General features: G+C 45.4%; 1 protein-coding gene across 2 annotated transcripts in view; it reads left to right on the top strand.

Moving 5' to 3' along the window:
• LOC140408560 (tolloid-like protein 1) overlaps positions 1 to 21,631 on the top strand; it is a 537,833-nt gene that overhangs the window by 471,625 nt on the left and 44,577 nt on the right. For both annotated transcript variants that reach the window (XM_072495934.1, XM_072495936.1), the window contains 2 exons: positions 4,831 to 5,011; positions 14,623 to 14,748. In XM_072495934.1, coding sequence (XP_072352035.1) covers positions 4,831 to 5,011; positions 14,623 to 14,748 — 307 coding nt within the window. The remainder of the gene's footprint in view (positions 1 to 4,830; positions 5,012 to 14,622; positions 14,749 to 21,631) is intronic.

Genomic DNA, 21,631 nt, shown 5'->3' with positions numbered 1-21,631 from the left:
GCACCAGCTAGCTTGTGCAGTTGTCCATAAGGTCAGTGGTTTTCCTCATTTAACTCTACAGCACTAGGAAGGGGAGCAGGAGGATGGCAGTTTGCATGGAGACTCAGGACTGACAAGGGTGAATCAGTGTTAAGGGGGGTGGGTTTGTGGAGTGGAGTCAGGAGCGTGGAGGGGGGATCCAAAGAAAACAAGGGGTGGGGTCATGGAGGAGTGAAGTGGGAAGGGGCCTTGCATACTCCCCATGGACATGAGAGATCAACCCCCCACTCAAGCATAAGGTGTCCCCCCCCCATCACCAATCAGAATCGGGGTTTCTCACCTCCCCCTCCAACAAACATAATGTAGACCCTGCCCCCAATGGGTTACCCTAGAGGGTCTGCCACAGCACTGCTCCCGGCACATGTTGGCACTGCCAGGTTGGAGGTGCCAACCTGTGCTGGGGCAGTACCAGGGCATGTTCGTCTCCCCTCTGGGGTTATACTTACTTTTGTGCCCCTGGAGGATCCCTTCAACTGGTTAGGAAGGGTGGCTGCACTGGGAATGGTCAACTAAGGTAGGAAAATGATAGACTTAAAGGATGGCATCAGTGCTGTCCAAATGTATGTCCATCTCAGGGTGTTGGCTGGCAGAGTCCTTGCGGGGCTTTGAGTTCACCTCCAACATTTCACTTATGCCTGCTGAGAGTAATCTTGGATACTGCCCTTTACAATGCATAGAAGGGAGGGCCAGATGAGCTTGCAGGTTCTGCCATTTCCTTCCGAGAAGCAAGTACAATACTGGACACTTGCACAATCATTCAATAAAGGATGATTACAAAAACACAGCATTGTTTCATTCCACAATAAAGGAAATGTCTCTAATTCCTTTGTAACCATCAATATGTGCCTCCTCGTTAGTGCTACATTGTTGCCCCATTTCTTTGGGTTGTGATGACTGGGCAGGTTTTAATTGGCGGATGTTTGAAAGAAGAAAATCAGAAGAAGGTCGGTGTAAAGGAAGTGGGTGGGGTTGGAAACAGGAGTTCCACGTTCACAGCATCTGCAGCTTGTTTATTATGTCAGATAGCAGATGAGGATAAGCTGCGAATTGAGAAGGGGAAAAGGACAGGAAGGTGACATTATCCTCAGAGTGCTTAGTGACATTGGATGCCACTGTCTCTGCTGCCACCAACCCCACGATGTGGAAAGCCATCTCCTCCATGTGGCTCGGCAGATGCAGGTGTTTGTTTATCCCATCGAGCTCTTTAAGTGTCACCCTTACCTTCATGAAAGAGGGCAGAATAATAGGTGATCATGCGGTTGCTGAATGTATAGATGATAGACTTGCCACAGCTGACTAGCTGGAGGTATGTGGAAGCAGCAAGAGGTAGGTTGGACTCTTGCATGATCAGTTAGTGTGTGAGGGTGAGGTGGAATATCTGGATGTTTGGTGTTAGTCCTGAGTGGCAGGGAATTTTTTAATATCCTTTCTCGGGAAGGCTAGCATTTTGTTGCCCATTCCTAATTGAACTACTGCAGATGGGTAAGTGATAGGGGTGTGGTGCATTGTGAATTTTGTGAGGTTGGTGGTTTGATCAGTAGGAAATGTCGGAGGTGATTCTGTGCCCACTTCAGCTGTCAGCGAAAACAGTGATGCAGGCTCAGAATCTCACGAAAGTCGGGAAATGAGATTCTAGCTGGCGACATCTTATTTCCTTTTTGTTTTTTGGAACTGAATCTACTATTTTATTTTCTGGCTTATTTCATATGTAAGTGGAAGCAGCTTCTTTGTGCAGTGCACTGTGTGGCCACATGAGCAAGGAGTTTAATTGTAAACCTGCTCACAACATGGGATTTAGAATCTAGAGAATTCCCTTTATACATTTGACTCTACGAATGGTCTCTTTGGTTTTAAAGGTGACGTTGGCCTTTGTTGCGAGTCCCTGGAAAGCTGACGATATATGCTGTCCTGGTATGCCTGGGCAACAGGCAACATTCTAGACACCCTCACATCTTGGTATGAGGGAACCTGACTAACCCTCTCCAAAATCTCTGCCCTGGATCCATTGGTCAGCTTCCCATGGGAGACGCACTTGCCATCCTCTATTAGGTGACTATTTTGGGCATTGTTAGTCTTATTGAAGAAAGCAATATTACTGACTGGGGGTGGATTATAGGAGCTAGAATGGGGGGACATCCTCCGGAGGAGGTGGGGCTGGTGATGACAGTGTCAACAGAGGTCACAGCCCATGCCCGGCTCTGCTGGTGCATGTGTGTATACTGCGGTATCCGTGCTGTTTTATCTATTATACCCATGAAATGCGTGGTTCCAGAATGATCAGAATCTCCAGGGTAACCTTGTGTTGGAGAGATGGGGGATGTTCTTTACAAGATCAACTTTCATGAGAAAGTTTTAGTGGAAGCTTCATTTGTTGGATGGAGGCAGAATGAGGACATAACATTTGAGCTAGAAGAAAGGCTGTTGTTAGAGGGGGAGAAATGAAGGCCAGTGCTTTGAGAATGGAGCAATGGCCGAGGTGTTGGTGGGTGAGACTTAATTTCTGAAGGATTCACAGTGTGTGCTCTCCTGATCATATGAGATACATCTGGAGATGTAATCTGGCTGGACGGCACAGAGGGCCTTTCTAATACCTGCTTGGAGTGGGAAACAGGATAATAGGAAGCAGACTGACCGCGACCAATCTGAGGAGTTTGGCCATAGCTCATCCCTCCTCAGAAGGCAGAAGAAGATCTTTGGCTGTGATCTTTTTTCACCACTGTTCCTGGATACTGGAAAACATTGCTTATTGCACCGGCAATTAGACTGGCTTGCACATGCTGCACAGGTCTGCTGTCTGGCACCTCTCCACCCATTACAGGCTGGTGAACTAGGTGGCTTTGTGAGGGAGAGATCTTGTTTCCTGACTCTCACCAGTGACGTAATGGGATTCATGCCAACAAAGGGGTGAGAACTTAATTTTAATGGATTTGCAAACATTTTAATCTCCTTATCGAAATCCTGCCCTCACTGAATATTCATGTTGACGAGGTTTACAACAGGTTTGGAAAAGTATGAATCAGTCAAAGGGATCCCCCCCCCCCCCCCCAACCCCAAGGGTGCAAAAGTAAGTATAAACCCAGAGAGGTGGGGCAAGTTGGCGCAGTGGTTAGCACTGCAGCCTAAGGAGCTGAGGACCCGGGTTCGATCCTGGCCCCGTGTCACTGTCTGTGTGGACTTTGCACGTTCTCCCCCTGCCTGCATGGGTTTCACCCCCACAACCCAAAGATGTGCAGGTTCGGTGGATTGGCCGTGCTAAATTGCCCCTTAATTGGAAAAAAATAATTGGGTACTCTAAATTTATTTAAAACATTTTTTCTTAAATAACCCCAGAGGGGAGAGGAACATGCCCTGGTACTGCCCCAGCACAGGTTGTCACCTCTAACCTGGCAGTGCCAATATCTGCCAGGGCAGTGCTGTGGCGGACCCTCTAGGGAGACCCATTAGGGGCAGGGTTCATGTTATGTTTGTTGGAGGGGGAGGTGTGATCCCCAATGCTGATTGGCGGTGGAGGAACACCCTATACTTGTGCAGTGGTTGGGGGGGGGGGGAGATCTCTCATGTCTGTGGGGAGGGAGGTGGAATTTGTTTTCTGTGTTGATCAGGATGCCTTTAAAAAAAAAAAAGATCTGTGGAACTGGCCTTGCTGACTCTGTGGAACGTACCTTGCCGGTTTTATCAGGTCCCGCCCCGCCCTGTCACAGTGAAGGCTTAAACCATGCCCCGTGAATTTCTTTCCCCAGAGTGGCTCAAAATCTGGACTAAAAGTTTGGCTGTACAGCTTGAGAGCTACTTGCCAGGTTTCAGTCAGAGCCTGACGCACTGAAAAAATATGGACAAATTTTGCCCGTCATCTGAAGGTGCATTCACTGACATTTACAACTTGTGACACTGCTGATAGGTTCTTGGGTCCAGACACCAGGAAATGAGCTCCCTAGCTATCTGCTCTCATTCCCTTCTGAAGATGGTCCTTGAGAGCCTCCTGGGATCCCTTAGATCCTTGACTTCTCTCTTCCTTTCAACCTCCGCCACTCATGTCTCCAACAGCATTTCCATCAGATTGAAACTGTTTGCCTTTGCCATGGTGTTCCATGTTGCAAATTGCAGCCAAATTATTCAGTGCAATTTTCCTTTTGGACAGACGACCTTTAAGAAGAGCAGGTTGGCTGTGCTGGTCTGCTTGCCCTCAGCTGAACACATAGGCAGCCAGCCTTAAGAGAAGCACTCTAATCTCTGCTGCAATCATGGTAATGAGGTGAGAACAGCAAATTTATGTCCTGTCCATCTCCGATGGAACCCACATAGGCAGGTCATTAACAGCAATCCTCTGCATTCAAAAAATGAGGCGAGGAAATTGTTAGCCCACAGTCTCCATGTCTGCATGAACTGGTTGGGCCAAATAGCCTATTTCTGTGCGAAATATTCTATGTCATTAGCATCATCCCTTTAATATGCCAATTGATTTTACCATTGTGTCTAATAATCTTGATCTAGTTCCTTAATAAATTAATGTTAAATGTATGTCTTGATGAAATGTAACATATTAAGAATTTATGTGGGTGACAGTACATATTCCACTTGTGGCTATGGCTTTTCTTGCTCATCAGTTACCAATTGCAGGATATAAATTGCTTCAAAACATCTCAAATCTTTTTCTTTAGCTTTTCACACTTTGATCAATGTGCCAATGCAATATTGAACAAATTTAAAAGCAGCAATGATGAAAAATCATACCGTGGAGTTTTTCACATGCATGTCTTTTGTAACTGAAGTTATCTGTTTGGCTTTTACCAGATATGCAAATATGATTATGTTGAGATCCGCAGTGGCCTTTCATCAGATTCCAAGCTTCATGGGAAGTTTTGTGGGACTGAAGTGCCTGAAGTTATAACATCCCAATACAATAATATGAGGATTGAATTCAAATCTGACAATACTGTTTCAAAGAAAGGATTCAAGGCCCATTTCTTTTCAGGTAGGTTAACTGGACAGATTGTTGAGTCTCACATTTGCAACCAAGATATTCAAGAGATATCACAAACTGTCAGGATGTTCAACTGATAATTTAAAGCCTGTAATTTGGTTACAGCGGTTTATGACACTCATACTGTAATGCGCATATTAAGTCAGAATTGCCCGTTTTATGGGTGTCTCTTTAGTTAATTGGTTTATTTGTTTTGCTCAAAAGAGTAGAAGCCTTAACGGAAGAGTGGTGAGAGGAATTCCACCATCTCAATTAAAATTGTGTGTTGAGGCTCATATGTATTCATTTGTGATGTCATCATTGTAGGCTTATATTAAGTTCCAAAAGTTATAAAACATTGAGTGTTTTAAAGCAGACTGGGTAGCAATCCAACACTTTGAATCGACAATCTATTTTTCCACGGAATGGTGTAGATGATCTACCAAAGCTCACTGTGAAGCATGGGCAGAAGGAACAGCCATCAAAAGAAGGGTCTACTTGGGATGTGTGATGAACGGTTACTGTAACATTGTACCCTTGTCATGTAATGTGATGTCCCCTTTAAGACCGGGCTTGGAACCCTGGGGGACTCCGCCTCCGCCCATCTGGGAACCGTATATAAGGGACCGCCTTGTGGTCAGTACAGCTGTTAGCACACGTCTCGGCACTAGTCTAGTTCTTAGTTTATTAAAGCCTTCTTTACTGTTTACACTCTAAGCATCATTATTGAGGGTACCACAATTTAATAAACTAAACTACATCAGGATGGATGCAGGCCTAAAACCAGAGAAGCTCAACCTGGAAGCACGGACACTGGAGGCAAAGGAAATTTTTAAATACAGGCTCCTAAGCTTCGAGGCTTACCTAGACTCCTCAGAGACTCCCATCCTGGGGCCACGCAAGCTGCGTCTACTCCACGCCAGGGTGAGTCACAGAATCTCCACCACGCTCGACCAAACTCGGCCAAAGCACCTGCAGAACTCTATGATGCAGGTCCAGGTCAACGGGCGCAACACTGCATGCCTCTTCGACTCCGACAGCACGGATAGGTTTATCCATCCTGAAACGGTAAGGCGCTGCTCCCTGCGCACCCATCCCGCATCCCAAACCATAGCCCTCGCATCTGGGTCCCACTCGGTACAAATCAAGGAGTACTGTATCGCGGATCTCTCGATCCAGGGTGCCAAGTACACCCGTTTCAAATTTTATATCCTTCCCCACCTCTGTGCCCCCCTGCTGCTCGGACTGGATTTTCAGTGCAGCCACCGAAGCTATTCGCGAACCTCACTCCCGACTGTAAGCCAATCGCCACCAGGAGCCGGCGGTACAGTGCCCAAGATATGACTTTTATAAAGTCAGAAGTCCATCATTTACTGGGAGAGGGGGTCATCGAGGCTAGCAACAGCCCTTGGAGAGCACAAGTGGTGGTAGTCCGGTCCGGGGATAAGAAATGGATGGTCGTGGATTATAGCCAGACCATAAACCGATTCACACAGCTTGATGCGTACCCCCTCCCTCGCATCGCGGAAATGGTAAATCGGATCGCCCAATACCGAGTATTTTCCACGGTCGACCTCAAATCCGCCTACCATCAGCTCCCCATCCAACCAAAAGACTGCCCCTATACTGCCTTTGAAGCAGCCGGCCGGCTCTTCCACTTCCTCAGGGTCCCCTTCGGCGTCACAAATGTGGTCTCCGTCTTTCAAAGGGCGATGGATCAAATGGTGGACCAGTACGGTTTGCGGGCTACATACCCGTACTTGGACAATGTGACCATCTGCGGCCATGACCAGCAGGACCATGACACTAACCTCGAAAATGTCCTTCAGACCGCCCGAGCCCTTAACCTGACCTATAATGAGGAAAAATATGTTTTCCACACAACCCAGCTAGCCATCCTCGACAACGTCGTGGAAAATGGGGTCCTAGGTCCCGACCCTGATGGCATGCGCCCCCTTAAGGAACTCCCCCTCCCCCGCAGCCTCAAGGCCCTCAAACGGTGCTTGGGGCTCTTCTCCTACTATGCCCAGTGGGTCCTCAAATATGCGGAGAAAGCCTGCCCACTCATGAAGACCACCACTTTTCCCCTCTCAGCTGAGGCTCAATTGGCCTTCAACCGCATCAAGGCCGCTATGTGCACGGTGGACGAAACCATCCCCTTCCAGGTAGAGAGCGATGCATCAGACATCGCCCTATCTGCTACCCTCCATCAGGGAGGCAGACCAGTAGCGTTCTTCTCCCGGACCATCACCGCCTCCGAGGTTCGACACTCTGCAGTCGAGAAGGAGGCACAAGCCATTGTGGAGGCTGTGCGGCGCTGGAGGCACTACCTAGCCAGTTGGAGGTTCACCCTCGTCACCGACCAATGGTCAGTCGCCTATATGCTCGATAACACGCAACGGGGCAAAATAAAAAACGCTACAATTTTGAGGTGGAGGATCGAACTCTCCACCTACACGTACGATATCAAGTATCGTCCAGGAGAGCTCAACGAACCCCCAGATGCCCTGTCCCGCGGCACATGCGCCAACGCACAGGATGACCACCTGCAAGCCAGCCACAATGACCTCTGCCACCCGTGGGTTACCCGGCTCGTCTATTTTATCAAGTCCCGCAACCTACCTTACTCAACCAAGGAGGTCAAGGCCATGATCAGGGCCTGCCAGGTCTGTGCGGAGTGCAAACCACACTTCTACCGGCCAGACAAGGTTCGGCTCGTGAAGGCCTCGGGGCCCTTTGAACGACTGAGCGTGGACTTCAAGGGGCCCCTCCCGTCCACCAACCGTAATGCCTATTTCCTCACCATTATCGATGAGTTCTCCCGTTTCCCATTCGCCATTCCCTGCCCCGACATGACCTCAGCCACGGTGATTAAGGCACTGCACAGCATCTTCACTTTGTTCGGTTTCCCCGCTTATATCCACAGCGACCGGGGTACATTCTTCATGAGCGATGGACTGCGTCAGTATCTGCTCAGCAAAGGCATCGCATCGAGCTGAATGACCAGTTATAACCTGCGGGGAAACGGGCAAGTGGAGAGGGAGAACGCGACAGTGTGGAAGGCTGTCCTTCTGGCCCTATGGTCGAGAAGTCTCCCAATTACCCGCTGGCAGGAGGTCCTGCCCGACGCCCTACACTCCATTAGGTCGCTCCTCTGCACGGCCACGAATGAGACCCCTCACAACCGATTGTTTGTCTTCCCCAGGAAGTCTACCTCCGGGGTCTCGCTTCCACCTTGGCTGACGGCTCCAGGACCTGTTCTTCTCCGAAGGCACATGAGGAGCCATAAATCGGATCCCCTGGTCGAAAAGGTCCGATTACTCCACGCCAACCCCAGTTACGCCTACGTGGAGTACTCCGACGGCACGCAAGATACAGTTTCCCTCCAGGATCTGGCACCCGCTGGATCCCACACTACAGACGCCCCTTCCCGCGCCGCTCCCCTGCAGGACCCGGCACCCCCTACAACACCCCCCTCCCGCCCCCCCCCCCCCGTTGAGCACCTACGCGCGCCCCCCCTAGCGCCAACCCCTTACACACACCCCGGCGCCGGCACCGCTACTCCCGGCCCCGCCTAGTCTCCCTGCGCCCTGTTCCCCTGCCCCGACCCGGACCGAAGCTCCGACCGTCGTGCTCCTGGACGTACCCTCAACCAGGATGTCCGTGTCCGCCGCACCACTGGCCGCCGCACCACCGCCCGAACTGATGAGGTCGATCAGGATGATCCGGCCACCGAGACGGATGGACTTATGATAGCACTTCAGCCCCGCCGGACTCTTTTTTAAACAGGGGGTGAATGTGATGAACGGTTACTGTGACACTGTACCCTTATCATCATGTAATGTGATGTCCCCTTTAAGACTGGGCTTGGAACCCTGGGGAACACCGCCTCCGGCTCCGCCCATCTCAGGCATGACATTGCATGGCAAAACCAAAAGAAGGTGAAAGAGAGAAATCCAAAAAGGAAGTACAGTATTTATAGAATTTACAGTGCAGAAGGAGGCCATTCGGCTCATCGAGTCAGCACCTGCTCTTGGAAAGAGCACCCTACCCAAGGGCCACACCTCCACCCTATCCCCGTAACCCCACCCAACACTAAGGGCAATTTTGGACACTGAGGGCAATTTAGCATGGCCAATCCACCTAACCTGCACATCTTTGGACTGTGGGAGGAAACCGGAGCACCCGGAGGAAACCCACGCACACACGGGAGAATGTGCAGACTTCGCACAGACAGTGACCCAAGCCGGGAATCGAACCTGGGTCCCTGGAGCTGTGAAGCAATTGTGCTAACCACTATGCTACCGTGCTGCCCTCACAGATGACTTCTTTTCAGCAGAGTTCTTGCTTCTCTTCCAATATACTAGGATGTGGTTACTGCCTACAATAATGTATTATTGCTGGCATCGTGCTTCACAAAGGCACAGTTATCCTTCTGGAGTTTGAGAATTTTATGAGTAAGCAGATGTGCCCAGATATTGTATTCAGAAATCAAGATGGTTTTGGGGTCATTAGCGAGTTTCAATCCCTGCAGTACAAATGCATAAGCTATCTCTTCAGAATGTCCCTTCGCAAGTAAAGTGGCTCACTTGAAAAAAGGCTTCTAAGTATGAACCTAACTAATTTTTGTGCTTTTAAAAACATGAATCTGCTTTAATTATTTATTTTCTTCTTTGGTCAAGAATTTCCTTGCACCTGCTTTTTGCCACACTTTCAGCAAAACTATGGTGGTGGACCCTGGACCAGCTCTAATGTTATTCTCATTTGTTTCACTTTTCTTTTGTATCTTTTATGTCTAATTCCTCCATTTTCTTTGTTTAATTTTTTTTAATGTGCACGCTATATTCTAACCTACAATTTGGGTATGTATCTCTGTCGTTTTGTCTCAATAGCAAAACCGTTTTAATTTACTAGTTGTTTACATTGCTAATCGATGTAGTCAACAATTAATGGCAGGATTTTGAGGTCTAATTTTTGCTCTCACTGTTCATCCCCAATCAAAATCTAGCTCCTCCAGCAAACTCTCCCTGAACCCCTGACTTTGCCACATTGGTAATCAAAATCCCCATTATCACCAACGGGCACAGGACCACAACAGGAGAAAAATGACAAAAGAAAGATCCAAAGCAAAGATTAAGAAGGGTGGAAGTGAGAAATAGAAAAGGAGAAAATGGAGAGACGAGCATTTGAGAAAGAGGCAAGCTGTCGAGGAACAGAGATAGTCATAAGATAAAGAGAAATGGCATAATAAGAGGAGACAGAAAAGTACAATAGCCGAAGGAGATACAAACTTGAAATTTCATCTGTAAAATCCATTTTGGATGGTGTAAAGGTCTAGAAAGACAAATGAGGTGGGCCTTCCATTGATTTCTCACCCCCCCCCCAGCCACCCAATCCTAATAAATGGCCACTTTAATTTTTCTCCAGTGACCCTGCCACAGTCTGGATCTACCCACTTTCACTTTTTACTGCCAGTAGGTAATGGCAGAAGGATGTGTTTATTAGTCCCCACTATTTTACCTCTATTTATGCTGAGATCACAAGCTCCAACTTTATAAACAGGGAATTTGAGACCTATGCAGTGTCCAAGAGGTGGGACAGAATGGTGAAAAACAACGGTCATCTTTTCCTCAGGAGTGTGAAAGACATTACAATAATGAGTACTGAGTATAATGTAGAATGTAGCTGCTTAAGGGGAGTGATTTGTGCAAAAAAGAATGGAGGGTCATCACACCTCAGGCAAGGAACAAGGTTGAGAGACAGGGCATGAATAACCATGAATAACCTCAGCTGTTAACCAAATGTATAAAAGAATGTCAGGCAGAGGTGATATATGGGCCTAAGCATTGGCACAGATGGAGAGACCTTTGCAAAAATGGTACCAGATCCCAATTCTGGAATGCCCACTCCCTAATCTGGCTCCCACCATTTTTGTGGGGAGTGGGTGGTCGGGGGTAGGGAACGAGGGTGCGTGTACATAGGTGGCAGTCAAACTTTGGAAATCCATGATTTATGGAGGAAGTCGTATATGCTAAAGTGCATCTGCCTGAGTTGATTGATCTTCACAAGTTGGGAGTGGGAAATAGCACATTAGTCCTTCTCCTACAAGGTCTAAACTTACCAAAGTTCTTTGGAGAGTTGGTGTACCCTTTTGGATATGATCCCTGGACACCTTTGGGAGAAGTCTGATGCCCTTTGAGAACTTTAAAAATAACCATGAATGTGTGTAAAAAAGATAAACAAATTCATTGGAATTGTCAAGCTCATTAGAACTGTCAAAAGAAGCAGACAACTTGTCAAAACATTTAAATCTCTTGCCCTTTAAATATTTGAAAAAGAACTGTCAAGTGTTAGAAAACAACAGTACTTGTATTTTATTCTCTCTGCTGATATAAGCCTGATATTGCCAATACAGGATTAGTGCTGCATGGATGATTTCACAACCGATCATTATCACAAGGGGATTTCCTGTTAGTTTACAGTTTGATTGACAGCTCTAAGTGCTTATAAAGTCTTTAAAGTGAGACCATGAATACAAATGATTATTCTCAAAGGGGATTAAAGGAAGTCAAATTTACTTTTAAAAAATAATTTGTGTTTTTTTCAATAGTGGATTTATCAATAGACATTTAAGAAATGTATTTAATCTCCATATAACGCCTGATGTCTGCCTATGGTGGATACTTGGTGAGTTGGCATGGGATTATAAGAGCAAACGGTTGTGGGAGGAGGCATCGGTGACCATGAGTTGGCACCAAATTGGCATAGGAACAATAAAGGGCCATGGGGGTGGGAGGAATGGCATAGGTTGGTACACAGGGTATGGAATGCTCTGAGGGTAGGTGGGGATCTGCAATTGCATGGATGGAACATTGGGAGTGTGTGGCAGAAGTGAGGGGTGAGTCCTGGAGAGTAGTTTCTTTTGTTTCATTCTTTTTTTCACAACTGAGATAAAGTGCATTTTGGCAAGCCCGCCACTGTACCTCACAGCCTCTGGTTGCCTACAAACTCCAAGGGCAGAGGCAGGACTCCCATAACCCCATCTCCCCACAATGAAAATCAGAACTTCTGAGGCACTTCATTCGGAGTCGACTTCATGGAGCCAGGAGTACTCCTGACTCTGCACACCCAACACAGGGAGTGAATGCAGGCCATGGAGTTAGATCCCAGATCAGCCATGAATGGCAGAACAGGCTCAGAGGGTTGAAAAAATGAAAATGAAAATCGCTTATTGTCACAAGTAGGCTTCAAATGAAGTTACTGTGAAAAGCCCCTAGTCGCCACATTCCGGCGCCTGTTCGGGGAGGCTGGTACGGGAATTGAACCATGCTGCTGGCCTACCTTGGTCTGCTTTCAATGCCAGCGATTTAGCCCTGTGCTAAACAGCCCCTTAAATCATGTACTCTGTTAAAGTTAAATCATGTACTCTGTTCCTGGTTTAGCACACTGGGCTAAATCGCTGGCTTTTAAAGCAAAGCAAGGCAGGCCAGCAGCACGGTTCGATTCCCGTACCAGCCTCCCCGAACAGGCGCCGGAATGTGGTGACTAGGGGCTTTTCACAGTGACTTCATTTGAAGCCTAGATGTGACAATAAGCGATTTTCATTTCATTCATTCATTCATGTTCCAATAGGTGGTTCTATCAGTGAAATTGTCGTTATCTGTGACCTCTTGTCAGATGAACACTTAACATGCTTGCATTTTTCTGTCTGCTTTTTTAAAAGGTAATTCACCACTTTAAATAATTGGATTTAAGGCGTGCTCTAAAAAAAAAACAGAAGGCTGTCATACATGTTGTCTGTTGACACCCCTCCCACAATAATGTCTTGGCTATAGTCGTTTGCCGGTTGTAGATAAAATATTACAAAATTTAGATATGTAAATTGATGTTTTACTCTCTTTGGTCAAATAACCCTAACGTGTTGCATAGTAAAACTAAAACAAAAGCATCAATAATTTATCCTGAAATAATCTGACAAATTTTACTTAATATTGAGGTATAAGTCAGCCTTTGTTATGTTGCTTGTTTAGTCAAAGTCTTAACATGAACACAAGAAGTAATTTTTGAACCCTGGTTTCAAAAGAGATAATCCACTTCAGAACAATCAGTATACACTCATTTCTGGTGCCATTTTGGTACGTTTTCTTTCACAGACAAGAAAGCACCATGCAAAGAGAAAATTTTTGTTTTTGAATCTTGCAAGAACTTGATGCAGGTTTCCCCTTCCAGCCGAGTACGTATTACTGACAGACTGGTGGCCTCTGAGAGTCTCAGAGGTACGACCACATGTCCTCTGATTGGTTGACATCTAACACAATTTTTGGGCTGGATCTTTCATTATGTGGGGACTGACGCATCCATTCAAAACTGGAAAACTGATTTCTGTTCAACAACAACAAAAATATATTTTCTGCCAGGACAAACCATTTACTTAAGCAAATTATTCCACCATCACAGAAATATGCAGATCTTATTTCATTGTCACCAAGGAATGCAATATGTTTAGCTGATAGTTATAAGATAATAAGAAAAGTTGCTGAATAAATATGATTTGTCATTATACAAAAAGACAAACCTTTATGTACAAAACTACTTTCATTTTATCAGCTTTTTGAAACCCAATCATTTTACCTACAGTTAGTATTTTAATTCATTCCCAGCAAACCGTTTATTATTTTTATTAATATCAGAAGAAAATTTGATATATTATGATCACCAGGCTCAATGCATTCATTTCATCTTTCCCTATATTTGTATGATTGATTACTGAACAAATTGAGGATCCTGGGAATTTTTATTTTGCTCAAATGGGCTCACCTGTTTTAGTATTTAACAGTCCCCTGTGCCTCTCACTTCCCTACATATTGAAGTAATAAAGCCTATTTCATCATTAAACTGTGAGTGTCAGAAACAGTCAGCCAGTTTTGACCAAATGGACGAACCATCCCGTACCTGATATGAGAGCTGATGTAGAATGGTGAGAGTTGACTGCCACTCATGGAATGGCTGCTAATAATATTTTTGGCTTTTCTCCCCTGTAGTGAGTTTTGTGGCTGTTTTATGCAGATTCCAGGAGTTATATCTTCTGTGCTAATATTTGCTTCACCTCTAACACAGTGAAACTTTTATTAGGGGATTAATTTAAATAAGCAACATCATTTGCTAAAATGATGCCTCGATCAATTGGTCTGTTTGGTCTTGAAGTGAACAAGATTTTTTTCCTTCTAGACCTTAACACCTGCTGGCTTATATTGTGTGTTTACAAAATATCCAGATTAATTTAAACATAATGCATTGCCAAGCACTTTAAAAATTACACATGATATAAACAAGCAAGGCTGAGCTGTCCCTTGCTAAGGAGACTATTTAACAGCTTGGAGCCATTGCCAAATCCAAAAGCTTCTTTTCATGCCTGCTTGATGGATTGGCAATTGTAGGAGAAAGTGCAAGCTTAATAATGAATGGGTATAGCTAAAGCAAAAGGTGTACAATGGGAAGTCAGACCTGTGCTTTAGTTTACCTTTCTGGATGAACACACCGGCATATTTCCATTCTTACCTAAATGTTTGGGGCTATTAACTCATAAGTACATATTGTATCATCTCTCCTCGACCTTTTTGCAGATAAAGATGAGTGTTCTAAAGACAATGGTGGCTGTCAACATGAATGCATCAATACCGTAGGAAGTTACGTGTGTCAGTGTCGAAATGGATTTGTACTACATGAAAACAAACATGACTGCAAAGAAGGTATGTGTTATTGTTATTCCTTAAACAAGAATAACATACTTATTGTTTGATGGTTAAACCAAAAGGGAACCGGTTAAAATAACTTGGGGTATCATTTTCCAGCTGCTTGACACATGCTTCCGAAATGGGATATCATAAAAAAAACATGCAAACTGACCAACTGTTTCAGAATCATTTGAATAAGAACTAAAACTATGCTGCTTATGTGATTAGCTATAATGTTTGATGTTGGTGTGATGTCAGAAACCTGAATGTAGTCAAAGGCAAGGGCCGGGATTCTCCGGTATCCACCGGGGCGGGCCATACCGGCGCCTGGATGGTGCGGAATCCTCTGCACCTTCGGGGGCTAGGCCGGCGCTGGAGTGGTTGGCGCCGCGCCAACCAGCGTCGAAGGGCCTCCACCGTCCGGCGCGAGTTGGTGCATGCGCAGGAGCCGGCGTCGGAGTGGCGAGGCGGGATTCAGGCCCCCCCCCCCACCCCCCGGCGATTCTCCGACCTGGCGGGGGGTCGGAGAATCCCACCCAAGGTCTTTCCAAAGTGCATATTATTAAAGTACTGTCTTATCAGTTTAATGACAGGACCACCAAAAATGTTTTCTGTTCTGTCAACATCGCAATTTTGCATGTGGACTAGGGCAGAGTTATTTTACAACTGTAAACGATGTTGACAAAGCACTGCATAAATGTCATATATTTATGGATCCAATTGTGCAGTTTACAAAACAGAAACATGGGAGGCAGCTACTGACTGCTTGTTTTGTGAGACTATTTATGTTCCCTCATCAGTGAATTGGAAGAACATCTCCAGCCGTTGCCACGTACTAATGGACCACTGGGATTAACAACATTTGTACAATTTATAAGGACATTTCTGTTATTAGCAACTTTTGTGGAACTTGTAGATAGTGAGGATTACACAACAGATGAGACAGAAGCTTCACTTTTATGCATGAGTTTTCTGACCTAAATTATTTTAAAAATAGCAACAAATCTACCTTTTTGCCTATTTTAGAACAGAAATTGTTGAACAATAATGTTTTAAAGTTGACAGGTTGAATTTATTTCTTTATATGCACCAGGGCAATAATAAGAAACAATTCAGCATATTTAAATGCATATATTTGTGAAAGGCTTTCTGAGGGCTCAGTGGATACTACTGACCATTGAAATGCATCACTTCAACCACAAGAACTGGTGCTAAGCTTTCATTTAATAAAATGTGAAATCAAACAGCGACATTACACCACTGAAATTCTGTCTTGGCCTTTCCAACGATTAATCATAGCCTTTGAAAATACAATATTGTAATTTGAAACAGGACTGAAGAAGCCCTCACAAGGTCTTTTGATATGTGATGGGGTAATGGCTAGTTCTCAGCTTCATCACATCTGTAACAGGAAGGATCATAACAGCTGTTAAATAATGTGCAATGCACAGCTGAATTTCCAATAGATGTTCCCAGCGGGTGAGGATTCCTGCCAGGAGTGCAAAATTGAAAAAGAAGCTTTATTTTCTATTTATTGCCTAAGTAGTAACAATGTTTCTTTCAATCCCATAATTCCTCTTTTCTTTTGAGAAATAACATAGATACATTTAAAGGGATGCTAGCTGGAATAGAAGCATACGCTCATAAGGTTAGATGAAGTAGATTGGAAGAAGTATCATGAAGGGTATAAATACCAGCACAGATACGTTGAGCACAATTTTTGTCCCATGTAAAAATTAAGCTTTGTGCTTTTGAACTTAATGGATTATTAATATATTAAGAATTGGTGGAACTGTTAATAAAAAAATTGACTATCTGCATGGTACCAGGAAATTTGAAGGTAGAAGGTAGATTAAAAGGAGAGCTGAATTGAGCTCTGTGTGTTTATTATATAGATGTTGCATGGCTAACTAATGCTTTGGCGAGCTGCGGCACTCAGGGTCGAATTTTATAGGCCGCAGCGACTTAAGTGACTGTCGCCAAGCCTGCTGCCCTATTCAGGTTGATGGCCTACCTTGTTAAAGGGAGTCCTGAACTGTAACTTTGAGTTATGACAGTTAAAGTCAGTAGATCATGTAATTTTATTCAATGAATCATTTCTTCATTAGGTGGATTGGCTATGATAAATTGCCCTTAGTGTCCAAAATTGCCCTTAATGTTGGGTGGGGTTACTAGGTTATGGGGATAGGGTGGAGGTGTTGACCTTGGGTAGGGTGCTCTTTCCAAGAGCCGGTGCAGACTCGATGGGCCGAATGGCCTCCTTCTGCACTGTAAATTCTATGATCTATGATTTGAAAACAGTATTGATCATGTGCCTATTTGTTCCCGTTCCAAAATTTTATCAAATATCTTGCCTCACCAAAGAATTTCCAGTTTAGGTTTTCATCTCTAAAAAGAAGCCACATGATATTCCTGCTCTCAGTTGGCCACGTATGTAGAGTTATCCAACCATAAGAACATTTCGGATAAACACGGGGCAGCATATTAAACAGAAAATGTTTTTCAGTCCATTCATTTTAATGATGGACAGTTGTGTGCGGTGCACCTAAACTGGGGGAGGGAATGTCAGGCATGTATATATGTAAACTTAGCCCTATCTTCCCCTTTTAAAGTGAACAAGGTAAATCTTTTGTAAATAGTAACAGAAAATCCTGGAAATACTCAAAGTCGGGCAGCATCTGTAGAAAGTAACAGAGGCCGGGATGTTCCAGTCTTAATCACGGCGAGAAAAAAGTCGCAGACGGGGCGGAAAATTTGGAGAGGCAGCCAAAGGTCCATTTGGTGGGAATAAGGCGGGACTGGAAAATCCCAGCTGGAGTTAATATTCAGGTCAATGACCTATCATTAGAACAGATTTTGCTTTTGTACTGGGTCAGATTTTCCTCGGCCTGCCAGCAGTGAATCTGTATTCCTCAAACATGCAGCACAGAAGAGAGCAGCAGAGACCCTTTTGAGGGTAGTAGGAAAAAGAGGCCACTACCAGCAACCACAATGTAGGACAAAGTGCACAAGAAGAAATACTTGTGATAAAGAAATAGCAATAATCATGGGTGATTTTAATCTACATATAAACTGAAAAAATTAGACTGGCAGCAGAAGCCTAGATGAGGTGTTCATAAAATGCTTTTGAGAGAATTGTTTTCGAGCAGCAATTTCTTGAACCAACCAGAGAGCAAGTTATAATGTGACAGGAGTAATTAATGGCCTCCGAGATGGCACCTTTCGGTAGCAGCAACCACAATATTAATGAATTTTACATGCAGTTTGAAAGGGAGAAGTGTGGGTCTGAGACTAGTACTTACTTAAATAAGGGCAGCCATGTGGACATGAAAGTTAAGCGAGTTGAAGTGAACTGGGATCCTGGGCCGGGGGATAGATCAGTAGAGAAACAATGGCAAACGTTTCAGGGGATATTTCAGAATACTCCGAATGATTATATTCCTACTCTAAAGAAAAAGGGGAAGACCCACCATCCGTGGTTAACTAATGAAGTTAAGGAAAGCATCAAGCTTAATGAAGAAAACATACAAATGCGGCACGGTGAGTGACCAGTCGGATTATTGGTCAGAAAATAAAGAATGGCAGAGAATGACCAAAGGTTAATCAGGGGAAAGAAATTAGAGAATGAGAGGAAGATAGCTAGAAATGTAAAAACAGAAAATAAAGAGTTTTTGCAGGTATTTAAAAAGGAAAATAGGAAGTCAAGTGATTCTTGGCCCTCTAGAGAGTTAGAATGGGAAGTTAATAGTAAATAATAGTAAGTGGGCAGCACGGTAGCATTGTGGATAGCACAATTGCTTCACAGCTGCAGGGTCCCAGGTTCGATTCCGGCTTGGGTCACTGTCTGTGCGGAATCTGCACATCCTCCCCGTGTGTGCGTGAGTTTCCTGCGGGTGCTCCGGTTTCCTCCCACAGTCCAAAGATGTGCAGGTTAGGTGGATTGGCCATGATAAATTGCCCTGAGTGTCCAAAATTGCCCTTACCCTTAGTGTTGGGTGGGGTTACTGGGTTATGGGGATAGGGTGTGGTGTTGACCTTGGGTAGGGTGCTCTTTCCAAGAGCCGGTGCAGACTCGATGGGCCGAATGGCCTCCTTCTGCACTGCAAATTCTATGATAATCTATGATAATAAGGAAATGGTGTTGAATTGAACAAATATTTTGCTTATGTCTTTAATATGGAGGATACAAAAAACATTCCAGTAAATTTAAAACTCAGGAGGTGGAACGGAGAGAGGAACTTGGTGAAATTAAAATCATTAGGGGAGCAGCACTGAGCAAACTGATGGAGGTGCAGGCTGATAAGTCTCTGGGTCCTGAAGGACTTCAACTTAGTGTCTGAAACGAGGTGGGTAATGAGATAAGAGATGGGTTGATGTTAATTTTCCAAAATTTGCTAGATTCTGGAAAAGTTCGATCAGACTAAAAAGTAGCAAATATAGGGCGGGATTTTCCAACCACACTGCCGCGTGTTTTTCGGTGGCGGATGCAGCCCGCCAGTGGGATCTACCAGCCCCACCATTACCAACAGGGTTTACCGTTGACAGCACCCCTCATCGCCGTGTTGGACCGGACATTCCCGCCAGCGTGAACAACTGGTAGATCCTTCCCATAATCTCTCTATTCAAGAGTGGCTTGGTAGCACAGTTGTTAGCATTGTTGCTTCACAGCACCAGGGTCCCAGGTTCGATTCCCGTCTTGGGTCACTGTCTGTGTTGAGTTTGCACGTTCTCCCAGTGTCTGCGTGGGTTTCCTCCGCGTGCTCCGGTTTCCTCCCACAAGTCCCAAAGACATGCTTGTTAGGTAATTTGGACATTCCAAATTCTCCCTCTGTGTACCCGAACAGGCACCAGAATGTGGTGACTAGGGGATTTTCACAGTAGCTTCATTGCAGTGTTTTAAAATAATAATAATTCAGAGTACCCAATTCATTTTTCCAATTTAACGTGGCCAATCCACCTAGCCCGCACATCTTTGTGTTGTGGGGCGAAACCCACGCAGGCATGGGGAGACTGTGCAAACTCCACACGGACAGTGACCCAGAGCCGGGATCGAACCTGGGACCTCATCGCCGAGAGGCAGCAGTGCTAACCACTGCACCACCGTGCTGCCCTTTCATTGCAGTGTTAATGTAAGCTTACTTGTGACAATAAAGATTATTAGAAAGAAGGGAGGGAAGCAGAAAATTGGGTGCATCCTTTCCTCCCACAGTGCAAAGATGTGCAGGTCAGGTGGATTGGCCATGATCAATGCGCAGGGGTTACGGGGATAGGGAGGGGAAGTGGGCCTAGGTGGAGAGCTCTTTCAGAGAGTTGGTGCAGACTCAATGGGCTGAATGCTCTCCTTCTAACTATAGTGATTCTATGGATAGTCAGTGACGGTGACATGGGAAGGTGTGAGAATCGATCATTTAAGGAGGTTATGGCTCGACGCTTAGAAAAACGCAAGTTATTCAGAAAGAGTCAGCATGGTTATGTGCAAGGGAAATCATGTGTAACCAATTTATTAGAGCTCTTTGAAGGTGCAACATGTGTCGTGGATAAAGGGGACCCTGTGGTTGTGTTGTACTTGGATTTCTAGAAGGCATTTGATAAAGTGCCGCAAAAAGGAAAATAAAAACTCACGGTGTAGGAATAACATTTTAGCTTGGATAGAAGATTGACTTGCTGGCAGAAAACAAGGCTGGATTCTCCATTTCAGGGACTATGTCCCCACGCTTTTGGGAAATCTGTGGCCTTTTATGCCAGAAAAACTGGCGTCAAAAGGCCACATATTCACAGCCCTGCAGGGGGCTAGCAGGGAGCCGTTGTGAAGCTCGCAACTCCAGCTGCAGATACGACCCCCGGCACTTCCGGGTCAGAGGCCGCGCATTTGCGCACGGTAGCAGACTCGAGGGGCCGTGCCGTGCTCCATGGCGGACTCAGACCGCGGAGCTGGACCGCAGAAATAGTGCCCCCAATCGGCCAGACGCCTGACCCGGACCACCCGCTCAAAAATACCCCGGTCCCATATGAGGCCCACCCTGCCCTCCAATTGGCCCATCCCAGACCATGGTGGCCACTGACTGAGCCCGCAGCCGCCATGTGGGTATCCCGAACAGCAGGACCAGATTAGATACACAGCTTTGGGACTTCGGCCGGTCGGGGGTGGAGAACAGCGGGGCGGGCCTCTTGCAATGGCCGCAGGTGGGGGATATGTGGCGCGGCATAGCCGCTTTTCAGAGGCCGGAGAATCAAGGAATTGGCAAGGGTCCCGATTCCATGCGTGAAACTGGATTCTCCACCCTGGCGCCGGATGCAATTTCGGTGTCGGGGTGCAGAGAATCCAGCCCCAGACTCTTAAATGGGTCTTTCTGATTGGCAGGATGTGACGAGTGGTGTTCCACAATGGTCTGTGCTGGGACCTCAACTTTTAATAATTTATATTGTTATGGGCGAGGCGTTTTCAGAACCCCCCAAAATGTATCATGGAGTTCAACCAACCTCGCCCTTTAATGTATTTGTTGCTTTTCCTAGCACACGGCTTGTTCCCTAGGTGTGGGATTACAATTATGGACTTGTGGGTTTTTAAACACAAAACACTGTTTATTCCATGAACTCAACTTAACATCTTAAATAAACATTGGATTTCTTAACACCCCTTACTTCAAAGATAACTCAGAAAATATTGCAATAGTAAATAATTCCTTAAAATGTTCCTTCAAACTTCCAAGGGACTTAACACCTTTAAACAAAATCACATCAGGTTAAAGGCTTCACTATTATAAGTTTAAATCACCCAAATGATCCAGAGATAGTCTTTCATGGCAGAGATCCAGCTCACTGCAAAACACAGACACTCCCCAAGCTCTTTTTTCCAAAACTGCAAAACTAAACTGCAAAATGGCTGACCTGACCTCAG

This window comes from Scyliorhinus torazame, chromosome 3 (genome assembly GCF_047496885.1).
Source record: "Scyliorhinus torazame isolate Kashiwa2021f chromosome 3, sScyTor2.1, whole genome shotgun sequence".
Taxonomy (NCBI): domain Eukaryota; kingdom Metazoa; phylum Chordata; class Chondrichthyes; order Carcharhiniformes; family Scyliorhinidae; genus Scyliorhinus; species Scyliorhinus torazame.
Note: the sequence above shows the minus strand (reverse complement) of the source record. Positions and strands in the feature narration are given on the sequence as shown.